Source organism: Loxodonta africana, chromosome 3, assembly GCF_030014295.1.
Source record: "Loxodonta africana isolate mLoxAfr1 chromosome 3, mLoxAfr1.hap2, whole genome shotgun sequence".
Classification (NCBI taxonomy): Eukaryota; Metazoa; Chordata; class Mammalia; order Proboscidea; family Elephantidae; genus Loxodonta; species Loxodonta africana.
Genome location: NC_087344.1, coordinates 90,878,184 through 90,891,755, shown reverse-complemented (window position 1 = coordinate 90,891,755; position 13,572 = coordinate 90,878,184). Strand labels below are relative to the sequence as shown.

The window sequence follows — 13,572 nt, the reverse complement described above, 5'->3', positions numbered from 1 at the left end:
TGCTCAACATCAGTCATTAAGGAAATGCAAATCAAAACTACATGAGATAGGCTTCATACCAACTAGGATAGCTAGAACCAAAAAATCAGATAATAACAAGTGTTTGTGAGGATGCAGAAAAGCTGGAACCCTCATACATTGCTAGTGAGAATGTAAAATGGTACAGCCACTTTGAAAAAAAAAAGTTAAACATAGTTATCATTTGACCCGGCAATTCCACTCCTAGGTATACACCCAAGAGAAATGCAAAGATACATCCACACAAAAACTTGTACATAAATGTTATAGGAGCATTATCCGTAATAGCCAAAGGGTAAAAATAACTCTAACGGCCATTCATTGATAAAGGATCAACAATGTGGTATATTCAAACAATGGCCTATTATTCAGTCATACAAAGGAATGAAGTACTGAGTCATGCTACAACATGGACGAACCTTGGTAACAACATGCCAGTGAAAGAATCCGGACACAAACAGCGACATATTTATGATTCAGTTTTTACAAAATGTCCAGGACAGGTAGATCCATAGAGACAGAAAGTCAATTAGTGGTTGTTTCAGATGGGGGAAGAGGAAAATATGGGGGCTATAACTAAAGGATACAGGGTTTGCTTTTGAGATGATAAAAATATCCTAAAATTGTAGTGATGGTTGTAAAAATACTAAAAGCCAATACTGTATACTTTAAACGAGTGAACTATATATGTGAATTGTATCACAATAACCTGTTACATGTTGCTGTCAAGTCGATTCCGACTCTTAGTGACCCTGTATTTCAATAACGCTGTTACCAAAAAAAAAAAAAAAAAAAGCTTTTTCATTAACAACAAACTAAAATACGGTAAATTAAATGCATGCCTTTATCTCTGCTCCTTTGAAATCCCACTAAAATGGAGGTAAAGGAAATTGTTTTTTATAATTTATTTTTGTTGCTGTGGAGAATATAAACAGCAAAACAAACACCAACAGTTTCTACACGTACAATCCAGTGATATCAACTACGTTCCTTGAGCTGTGCAACCATTCTAACCCTCCTTTTCTGAACGGTTCCTCCTTCATTAACATAAACTCACTGCCTCCTAAGTTTCCCAGCAAATCTTTAGAGTTGCTGTTGTCAATCTGATCCCGTATCAATAGTTCTTAAAACAACACAATGCTCAAGGCAGAGACATGTTTTACTAGTTAAGCTAAACTATTGCTGGGTTTTGAGAAGACGTCAGGAGATGTTTTTGATTTAAGGTTTAAAGATTATCTCAGGGCAACAGTTTTGGCTATTTCAGAAAGTCTGGATTCCATGAGGATTTGAAATTCTACTATGCATTTTCCCCTTTTTTGATCAGGATTCTTCTACACTTTCTTTGATCAAAATGTTCAGTAATGGTAGCTGGACACCATCCAGTTCTTCTGATCTCATGGCAAAAGAGGCAGTTGTTCATGGAGGCAATGAGCCAGCCACACATTCCATTTCCTCCCCCTATTTCTGATTCTCCGTTTTCCTCCATTGTTCCAGGCAAATAAAGATGAATTTTTTTTGCCTTGGAAGGCTGTTTGCAAGCTTTTAAGACCCCAGGCACTACATAACGAACTAGGAGGTAAAACAGAAGCTCTAACCACATTATTAGGCCAATTAACTGGGATAGCCCATGAAACCATGACTCTAAGCCTCCAAACCAAGGAACCAAATTCCATGAGGTGTTTGACTATACATACAGCTACTCCTTTTTTGTTTGTTTGTTTTCCCATCTTTTTGGTCATTGTTGTAATGAAGGAAAAATTTTAAAGGATCATATCCACAATGAATGGGTAAAGAGCCTATTGAAACAGGATTTTGGATGCTAGAAAACACATGGGTGAGTGGTAACTTAGTTTTCTTCTTTCTCTGCTAAGCCAACAGCAGGGAGGGACTAGAAGCAAGCCAATTTCCATTACAGGATCTTAGAAAGATTTTCAGAAAGTTAATTCTTCAAAAATAAAATAGAAATGATTTCTATACTGCCCTCAGGGCTGATACAAGGATCAAGAGTAATTGTAGGTGAATTGTAGGTGCTTTTCAAATAGTAAAGTGCTATAAGAGTGCGCTGCAGAGGAGCCTTAAGACATTACCTTCCCAAGTCATCACTCCAAGGAATCGATCAGCCACTTCCTGAGGGAAACTCCAATGCTCTGGAAGGCACAGTGTTCCATCAGGTCTTTTGGAACACAATTTCTCCAGGTTAGCAATTAGGATGTTTAAACAGATATCGACCAAAGAGTAGGGAGATGCTTCCTCCTATCAAACAAACCCCAAACAAATTTTGTTAGAATACATGTGCACAAAATTCAACATTAAGATTGGTCATGTCATACATAAAACTACTTGACAAGGATATCTGAAGATATATTCTCCCCACTCTAACAATGATTTTTATGTACTGAAACCACCTTAATTCCAACTCTTTACTGAAGGAAGAATCGATGTTTTGTTGTACCTTAAACAAAATTCTCTAAATCCTTCACTCATCACCTGTTCTGTTCCAGCCACTGAAAATACAGGAATGAGTAAGATATACTTCTACTCCTTTAGAAGCTAACAGCCTAATGGTTTCAGTACAACACGGAATATTTTCAAGCAGAGATTACATGGTCATTCATTCAACAAATACTTATACAGCAATTATCATGTGCCAGAGGATCGGAAGGCTTATTCCTCCACACGAAAGTGTTCACGGTCTTAAAAGGGTGATACGGCCAGCATGCTACAGAAGAGTGAGGAACTGAGAGGGAGATGGGACTGTAACAAGTTCAATGGGCCCTTTCTCCTCTAAGATACACAGGCATTTTTGTTCATTCAACAACTATTTAAGTACCATGGCACTGTGTTAGACATAAAGAGAGGGTGATGAGCCAAATAGAGAGACTGCTGTCTTTCTCAGAGACTTCAACGTGCATATGAATCACCCAAAATTAGAACCTTCCTCCCTATCTGTAGTTACCTCCATCCCACCTCAGTGTGATCAGATCCCAGGGTCTCATACTGGACCTCAGCAGAAACAGAAAGGATCCCACGTTCAGTATGAGGCACTCCAGCCTGACTCACACATTAAAGTACCACTACTGCCAGCAGTTCATTGACTCCTCCCGCTTTAAACTCATTAAATTCCATAGCATAGTCCAAAGCATAAATTACTTTCTTGCTGTACAGTAAAGGATTAACTCAGCAGGTCTGGTTATCCAAACCACGGCTTTGAACCGGTTCAGAACAGTTCAGTAACTGCTGACACAAACGAGGGCAGCGTACGCGTCACATAGCAACCAATCTGTTGCCTGTGGGATTCTGGCCCAACTAGGAAACAGAGTGGTGCCCCGCTCAAAGACGGATTTCTCTTAGTACTACCATGGCCTGAGATTAAAGTCAATGAAAAATTACAGCAACCCAATTCCAACATGACTACTAATGGCCCAGACTCTTCAGGCATGAAGGTTTGGGTAACCCCACCCCCACCAGTCAAAGAACCACGACCAGCTGAGGTGCTTACTGAGGGCATAGGAAATATAGAAAGGGTAGTGGAAGAAAGTAGCTCTCAATACCAGCTATGACCATGTGATCAGTTGTGGAAGTGAGGGCTGTTAATTGTTATATTTCTTCCTTGTTTTGTTATACATGTATGTGTGTATATATGTATATATATATACATGTATATATATGTACATATATACACACATATAAACAGAACCCTGGTGGCATAGCAGTTAAGAGCTTAGCTGCTAACCAAAAGGTCAGCAGTTTAAATCTACCAGCCACTCCCTGGGAACCCTACGGGGCAGTCCTAGTCTTTCCTCTAGGGTCACTATGAGTTGGAATGAACTCGATGGCAACAGGTTTGATACATATAAAATATCTTTGTTTTCTTCCTTCCCTTATTCCATTACTTATTATAAAATATAAGATGTAAACAGGGTTAGTGTGCTTTCGGTTGTAGGAACGTTAAGTGTAAGTATGACTTTATAATTGTCTTTAGAGATTACGTACAGTTTAAGGAGATGTGTACTGCATCCCTGGTGGTGCAGTAGTTAACAGCAGTTTGAATCCACCAGCTGCTCTGTGGAAACCCAATGGGGCAGTTCTACTCTGGCCTATAGGATAGCTATGAGTTGCAATCAACTCAACAACAAAAGGTTTGGTGTTTTTGGTTTGTACGGGTGCCAAGCAGACAAAGGGTGGACTGTGATGGTTAAGGTTGTGTGAAAACTTGGCTAGGCCATGATTCTCAATGGCTTAGAAGTTATGATGTAATCAACATCCATGATGTGATCTCTTGTGCAAGAGGTATTTTCTTGGGGGTGTGGCCTGCATCCAATATACATGGATGCTCTGGCAAAGCTCACCAACTCTTGATCGTGCATCCAACTCATCATCCTCTCTCTGACCTCCAGTTCCTGGGACGTGAGCCAGCAGCCTACTGTCTGACCTGCAGATTTTGGAATTCTTAAACTCCTGCAACCACATGAGTCAGGAGAGGCCTCTTGCCTGACATCTGACCCATGGATTTGGGACTTGCCACACACAGATTTATTTCAAGGAAATGGCTCACACAGTTGTGAAGGCTGGCAAGTATATACACACACACACATACATACACGTCCCTCACTGGTTTTGCTCCTCTAGAGAGCCCAGCCTAAGTCAGATGGCTGCGATCTTGGACAGCACAAATACAGAACATTTCCATTATCATAGAAAGTTTTATTAGACAGTACTGTCCTAAACATTCTTTCTTTGCCTCTATGACATTTGACTACTGATTGCATGGCTCTTAATACTATCTATAAAGTCAGTGAATCCCAGATTGTTATCTCCAGGTCAGATCTCTCTTTAAGCCATCGGCCTGGATAACCAGTTACTTCCCTGACACATCTCTCTATGTTACAAATACTTTAAACTCACCACGTGCAAAACTGATATTCTCCAGCCTTTTTCAACTATTCAGTTGCTGGGTCTTTCCAGACACCTCCTTGTCCTTAATCAACACCCCACACAAACACACATATCCAGTCTACTAGCAAATCCCAGTGGCTTTACTTCTGTGACAGATCACTTCCATTTGCCATCAGTTTCTTGCCCAGATTCACTTCTGACCTTTCCCCACCCTGCCCTCTACTCCTGGAGGTTACCTATGTGGCCCATATAAACAGACTGCCCTGCCCCAATGACAAAACTCTGACAGAAGACTGGAAGGAGGAAAGTAGAGTATTTCCCCAGCTCTCTGTAAGATTGCCCTGGACTACCCGTGTCTTCGTCCCCTTCTCATCGACCAGCCAAAAGAAAAAAACCAAACCCACTGCTACTGAGCCAATTCCGACTCATAGTAACCCTATAGGACAGAGTAGAACTGCCCCAAGGAGCACCCAGTAGATTCAAACTGCTGATCTTTTGGTGAGTAGCTTTAACTCTTAACCACTATGCCACCAGGGTTTCTGTCTTCCTGACCATTCCTCTAAAATCAGTCTTCTTTCCTTTGGGAAGGACCTCTAGGCATAAGAGAGGCAATAGGTGCTGTTGGTGGACTTAGAACACTGCATTATTGTGGTGTATCTTGCCCTTACAAGTTTTTGGAAATAGTTCCTTAATGTAACCCCTCCTTGAGGTATCCTCACTTTGAGTGTCATCAGTCTCTTGCTGGAAGCATGACTGTTTAACCACTGAAAAAATTTCTATTCTATCCTCCTCTTTCTAGCTCTTCTATCAATTCCTAATCCATATCACTACCATACCTTGCCTAAATAACCGCAAAACTCCAAATTTCCTTTCTCTCTTAATCCTTTTCCAATCATTCTCTACCCAGAGGCCAGACTCATCATATCTAAAATGTAAACTCTACCATGTAACTGTACTGATTAAAATGTTTTAATGGATGCAAGATAAAAACAAAAATATTTCTATATACAAGCAACAATTAAACAGAAAATGAAAATTTTAAAACACATCCTTCACAAAAGCATGAAAAAAACACCAAATACAAGCTGTACTCTGGAAGGAAGCAAAAATCCAGACTTTCCAAGTAGCATCCATAAAGTTCAGTTTACAATAAAACATTATCTGACAAGGGAAAAGAAAAATACACCCATCAATAGAAACTGTGAGGTAATAAATCACCTTACAAAGATCAATCTGGCCTTTGTTCTGAGAAATAATCTTTGAATTTCCTCACAAAGGACAAAAGGGGGAAAATTAAAGAATACTGCTATAAGGAGAAGTGATATAACATTTAAAAACAGACTGTGATAAGTCAACCATGCCGCAGTGCAATGAATGACTTAATATGGCCCTTCTAACCAGAGTCTTTGTGACTCACACAAAATGACGGAGTGGGGCTATACAAGTAAGGTGTATGAAACCTGCGACGGTTGGAGTTATGTCAGCTTGGCTGGGCTCATTCCCAGTACTGTGTGGCTGTCCTTCATTTTGTAATCTGATCAATTATTCTAATTATCCTCCATTCTATGTGCTATAAATCCTAACCTCTATACGTTAATAAGGCAATATTATTGTAGGGTGTATCCTGAGTCACAGCCTTGGGTCCCACCTTACTCAAGTCACCCCTGTCCCTGGGGTGTGGCCTGCATCCACTGTACATGTGTGGGTATTCCGGTGGATGTCTCTCTGCATCTGGGTCCTGCATCCAGCTCATCACTGTCTGACCTCTGGTTCCTTGGAACTTGAGCCAGTGGCCTGCCATCTGACCTGCCGATTCCAGGACTCACCAGCTCCTGCAGCCCCATGGGCTAGAAGCCTATCACCTGACCTGATTCATCGGCTTCTGCAGCCTTGCGAGCCAGCGGCCTTGTTGTTGGCCTGTAGATTTGGGTTTGCCAATCCCTGTAGCCACGTAGTCAGGAGATGCCTACATCTGACACACAGATTTGGGACTGACCAGCCTCCACAACCATGTGAGCCATTTCCTTTCCTTGATACGGTTCATGAATTCTGTGAGATGCTACAGCAAATTATGGAACCCAAAGATGGGAGAGAAGAGTACTGAGGGGAGGAGGAGTTGATGTTAGAGATAATGGACTGGTACAGCAATTTGGAAAAGTTGGACATTTGAAACATCTTTAATCTCTGCCTCACAGAAACCAGCTTCATGCTGATTCTCATAAACGAATTACTCATTCACTTGCATTATTTTAAAACCTAGAACTGCAGTTCTCTAACTTTTTAATCTTCAGACCCCTTTACAGGTATAAAAATTAGATTATATTTAAAAAAAAAAAAAAAACAATTATGTCCATCAACATTTACCACATTTGAAATTGAAACTGAGAAATCTTAAAAATATATATATTCATTTGGAAGAAAAAGAAACCCATCACATGTTAGCATAAGTAACATTTTTAAAACTACAAACATATTTTCCAGTAAAGGTTTAATGAGAACAGTGGTACTCTTTGACAGTTTCGAAAATTTCACTAACATGTGGCTTCATGGAAGAGAGCTGTATTCTCTTATCTGCTTCTATATTCAATCTTGTTACGGTATCAAATGGCATATAGCCTCTGGAAAGGTATGCTGTACACTCATGAGAAAACAACAGTAAATAACATCTTACCATTATGAAAGTAGTTCTGACCTCACAGGCCCCCTAAACGGTCTTGGTGACCCCAGAGCTCTCCTGGGTTCACACTTTGAAAAGTGCTACTCGAGTGACCATTAGAGAGAGATAGAGAGAACATAAGTCAATACAAAGATAAAGTAAAACTCTCAAAATACTCAATTCAAAAGGAATCAGGAAACAAACACAACAAAAAACAAACATAAGGGACAAACAGAAACAAACAGCAGTACAGTAAGCCTTAAACCCAGCATTATTAATTATATTTACTTCAATTAAAAGGAACAGGTTATCAGCCTGTACAAAAAAGCAAGGCTCTTGTGTACAGGGAAACCCTTGTGGCACAGTGGTTAAGTGCTACGGCTGCTAACCAAAACGTCAGCAGTTTGAACCCCAGGCGCTCCTCGGAAACTCTATGGGGCAGTTATACTCTGTCCTATGGAGTCACTATGAGTCGGAATCGACTCGACAGCAGCGGATTTGGTTTTTTTTTTGTCTTGTGTACGGGAGAAACATGTAAACAGGAAATGACAAAGAATACAGCAGATTAACATTAACAACCTATTTGACCTGACGCTCATAGAATACTATATCCAATTGCAGAACACGTATTCCTTTCAAGTGCACATGGAACATTCACCAAGGATGATCAAATCTGTTTTGTAAGACAAATCTCAAACACGAATGGACTGAAATCACCTTGTTCTTGACAATACAATTATATTAGAAAAGTCAGTTAACAAAAAAGATATGTGGAATATCCCTAAATATTTGAGAATTAAGCAATTTACTTATATATATCCCATAGGTCAAAGAAGAAACCAAAATGGATTTGGAAAATATTTTGAACAATATATAAAAATTAATGGGAGTTAACCAAGCAGTTAGAGGAAATGTAAAGCACTAAATGTTTATCCTAGAAACAAGGTATAAAATTAATAACCTAAATTTTCACCTTAAAAAGATAAAAAATAAAGTCCAAAGTAAAGAAAAAAATTATAATGATATGAGCAAAAATCAGTAAAAAAAAAAAAAAAAAAAGAATGAGCAACAGATATAACCAAAGCCAAAAGCTGGTGTTGTGGGTTGAATCGCAACCCCCAAAATATGCCCTGGAATCCTAACCCTTATTCCTGTGGATATAACCCTGTTTAGGAAAAGGGTTTGTTATGTTAATGACGCTATATCAGTACAGGATGAGTACTAAACCTAATCACTTCTGTTTCATAAAGAGAGAAGACACACATTTACATCCACACACAAAGAAAGAGAAATGCCATCTGAGTAACTCCAAGAGCTAGGGAAGATCCAGGGCTACCGATAAGGAAGGAATCAACACAGGTGAGCCCCTGATTTGGATTGAGTCTCCAGAATTGTGAGACAAAAAATTTCTGTTCTTTAAAGCCACCAACTTGTGGTAGAACACTAGTTAAGACAGTGGGTTCTTTGAAAAGATTAATAATATTGACAAATTCCTGGGTATATAAACCAAGGAAATAAAGATGAAACACAAATTACCAACATCAGGAACAAAAGAGGGAACATCATTATAGATTCTGCAAACATTAAAAGGATAATAGGACTCCTATAATTTTATGGCAATAAATCTGATAACTCAGATGAAACGCATAAATTCCTTGAAAGACAAAAAACCAAAATTGACAGTGAGTGCATACACATCAGGAATGCTATGTCTTCTTGATGAATATGAATATTCATCATCTTTACATTTCATTTATAACCATATTTTATAAATAAAACCAAAACCCTTGGCCACAGAGTCAATTCCAACTCACACCGACCCTACAGGACAGAGCAGAACTGCTCCATAGGATTTGGGTTTCCAAGGAGTGGCTGGTGAATTCGAACTGCCGACCTCCTGGTTAGCAGCCAAGCGCTTAACCACTATACCACCAGGGCTCCAGAAAATAAGAATTAGATATTACATAAGAATTGTAACAATTATAAAATTGTTTCCCCCAAAGAAATAGATATAATAGATAAAAAATATAATTAAAACCTTTCCCCCCAAAGAAATTCAAGGCTCAGGTGGCTTCACTGGAGAAAAACACTTAAGGACAAAATAATACCAATCTCACAATACTCTTTCAAAACACAGAAGCCGAAACACTTCCCAGTGCGTTTTTTGAGATAAGCATTATCCTGATACTAAAACCGGATAAAAATTATTTCTAAAAAAGAGCAATACCCCTTATAAACATAAATGCAAAAAATACTTAGTAAAGTATTAACAAATAAAATCTTGAAATATATAAAAAGTATACTACATCATGATCAAGTGGACTTTACTCTTAGATTGTAACAGTAAATTCATAATGACTATAATTCATATTAACAAAATAAAGAAGAAAAAATCATATGGTCTTAATAAATGCAGAAAAGGCTTCTGATAAAATTTAACACATACTTATGATAACTCTTAATAAACTAGGAATAGGAGACTTCCTTAACTTGAGAAAAGGGATCTATCGAAAAACCTAAAGGTGAAGAGTCTAGAAACAAGGCAAAGACGCTCATTCTCACTGCTTGCCTTTCAACATTGTTCAGGAAGTTCTAGAAAATAAAAACCATAGATTGGAAAAGAAGTACAACTGTATTTGCAGATGATATGATCATACACGTAGAAAACTGTCAATGTACAAAAAACTACTAGAGAAAGTAATTGCAACAAGATTACAGGGTACAAGAATACCAAATCAATTGTATTGCTATATATAGCAAAAGTTTATATGAAATTTTAAAAATATCATTTACAATATTATCAATAGGAATACAATCATAAAAATATGTGAAAGACCTACACACTAAAAACTACAAAACACTGCAAGAGAACATTAAAGACTAGACGACACAAATATTTATCATGGGGGGTAATGCATTATTTATGTTAATTAAAATGAATAACTAAAAATAAAATCTTGCAAAGAAGAACAAGTGTACCATATACTATAGAAAACTGATTGACTGCTTTTTAAAAAAGAAAATCTGTTTCAATTCCTATCACAACAGCATAAAAAGTTCTTGGCACACTACATTAGTACATTAAAAAAAAGTCCAGTTTTTTTCATTAGTTACAAACTTAACAAATCATAGTACATAACAATGTCAATAAGTTAACACCTGTAAAAAGCTGAATTGGCAAAAGCTGTGTGACACAATACAGGCGAGGTCAGCACAACTGGACTAAACCAAAAGCAGGTAAGTTTCCTGAATACACCAAATGCTTCGAAGGCCAGTGTAGCAGGGGCAGGGGTTTGGGAACCATGGTTTCAGGGGGAAATCTAAGTAAATTGGCATAATAAAATCTAGTAAGAAAACATTCTGCACCCCACTTTGAAGAGTGGCATCTGGGGTCTTAAACACTAGCAAGCAGCCATCTAAGATGCATCAATTGGTCTCCACCCACCTGGACCAAAGGAGAATAAAGAACACCAAGGACACGAGGTAATTACGAGCCCAGGAGACAGAAAGGGCCACATAAACCAGAAGAGTTAGATGGTGCCCCGCTACAACAGATGAGTGCCCTGACAGGGAACATAACAGAGAACCCCTGAAGGAGCATGAGAGCAGTGGGATGCAGACCCCAGATTCTCATAAAAAGACCAGACTTAATGGTCTGACTGAGACTAGAAGGACCCCGGTGGTCATGGCCCCCAGACCTTCTGTTGGCCCAGGACAGGAACCATTCCCAAAGCCAACTTCAGATAGGGATTGGACTGAACAATGGGTTGGAGAGGGATGCTGATGAGGAGTGAGCTTCTTGGATCAGGTGGACACTTGAGACTATGTTGGCATCTCCCACCTGGAGGGGAGATGAAAGGGTAGAGGGGGTTAGAAGCTGGCAAAATGGACACAAAAAGAGAGAGTGGAGGGAGGGAATGGGCTGTCTCATTAGGGGGACAGCAACTGGGAGTATGTAGCAAGGTGTATATAAGTTTTTGTGTGAGAGACTGACTTGATTTGTAAACTTTCACTTAAAGCACAATAAAAATTAAAAAAAAAAAAGTTGTGTCACATATTTATAAGAAAAAAAAAAGGTAGCTGCTGAGGCTGCTTATGGACAAACAAAAACTTTATGGAATTTGGTTCTTTGGTTTGGAGGTTTAAGGTCATGTTTTCATGGGGCATCCCAGTTAAATGGCCTAATAACGTGCTTTAGTGCTGCTGTTCTACCTCCTAGTTCACTGTGTAGCACCCGGGGTCTTAAGTTTGTAAGCCGCCATCCAAGGTACAACAATTGTCTCCATTTGCTTGAAGAGGAAGGAGAGTCAGGAATAGGAGGATATGGAGTTTGTGGTTAATTGCTTCCATGAACAACCGCCTCCTCTGCTATGAGACCAGAAGTGGACGGTGCCCGGCTACCGTTACTGAACATTTTAACCAAAGATTCCATACAAGAATCCTGAACAGAAGGGGGAAAATGCACAACAGAATTTCAAATTCTCATGGAATCCAGACTTCTAGAGTCATGGAGGCTGGATGAACCCCTGAAACTACTGCCCTGAGATAACCTTTAAACCTTAAACCAAAAATATCCCCTGAAGTCTTCCTAAAACCAAACAATAGCTTAGCTTAACTAGTAAAAATGTCTGCCTTAAACATTATTTTGCTCTTTTAAGAACTATATGAACTCAAAGTGACAAGAGCAACTGGAGAGATTAGACAGGAAACTCATGAGGCAGTAAGTTTATGTTAATGAGAAGGAACAACTCAGAAAAGGAGGGTGAGAATGGTTGCACAATTTGAAGAATGCAATCAATGTCACTGAATTGTACATGTAGAAATAGCTGAATTGGTGTATGTTTTGCTGTGTATATTTTCAACAAAATTAAAAAAATATATATATACACACACACACACACAGAGAGAAAAAAAAAAAGGAATCTAAAAGGGAACAAGCTAGATTTTTCCAGGGCACAAAAGTTTTCCATTAAGGCGTTATTGTGTGAAATATCATCTTAATCACATTATCTCCTTCCCTCTACTTCAGTACTGGATTTTGAGTTCTCAGAAGGTGGCCCTTCCAGAGTAGAATACGGAATCTGACATCCCAATACTTGTATTCAAATTCAAGAGTAAATCAGCTAGAACAATTTGCGTATAAACTGTCAAATGGGAACCTAATTTTCTGTGTAAACTTCCACCGAAAACACTGTTTGTTTGTTTGTTTTTCTTTTTAAATAAGTAAATCAGCTCTTCCGTGAGATTATTCTACTCTCCGTTTTACAGGGTCGATTTGAGTCCAAATCAACCTGAAGGCAACTTTTTTTTTAAATCAATGTCGAAGAAACTCGAGAGAATTACCAGATTCTTTTAGAAATGGGAACACTTAACACACAATAGCAGCTAAAAGCATATTCATGTTGCTTGCATTTTACTCAAAGCTTAGTTTAGGAGGAATCCCGAAAAAGAAGAAAACACGTGAAATTGAAGGCATCTCCGTCTTGGGGGTTCCAGTTTCTCCAGCAGGGCTCGGGGGGCGGGGGCAGGGGAGCCGAAGAAGGATCACAGGCCCCGGGGAGCATCACGTTCACCAGCTCTTGAAGAAACGGTCAAGGTTTGGGGCATTTGGGTTCATTATGACAATAATAATCGCCAGCGTCTACTACGGACTAGGCCTAGTGCCATACTTAGCACTTACGCCTGAGCTTACACCATCCTGCAAAATATATAGCTGCAGCCTTTGCCACGTACAGGTGAGAGTCGGAGATTTCAGGGGACTCGCGCAAGGTCAGAGGGTGGGACTCGGCTTCCACCGCGCGATCTCAGCCCAAAGGCTGGGGCGTTCCGGGCAGAAAAACTTCCCTCCACCCCGTCCGTCCACCTCCCCCACGCACTGCCCCGGCGACTACCCGGTCTAGTCACCCTCTCCAGATTTATCCCCTCGCCGACCGCACTAACCAACTAGCCCCTCCGCGGAGTCCCCGACATGTGGCCGCGTAAGCCGACGTCCCGGCGCCCCG

At 39.6% G+C, this 13,572-nt stretch overlaps 1 protein-coding gene across 1 annotated transcript in view; it reads right to left on the bottom strand.

Annotated features, from left to right (window-relative positions):
- Nucleotides 1–6,758, bottom strand: part of ZYG11A (zyg-11 family member A, cell cycle regulator) — a 59,365-nt gene extending 52,607 nt beyond the window's left edge. Inside the window, exons 1-2 of the mRNA XM_064279948.1 lie at nucleotides 6,612–6,758; nucleotides 2,106–2,271 (exon numbers count right to left, since the gene is read on the bottom strand). Coding sequence (XP_064136018.1) covers nucleotides 2,106–2,271; nucleotides 6,612–6,758 — 313 coding nt within the window. The remainder of the gene's footprint in view (nucleotides 1–2,105; nucleotides 2,272–6,611) is intronic.
- Between the last annotated feature and the right edge of the window lie 6,814 nt (nucleotides 6,759–13,572).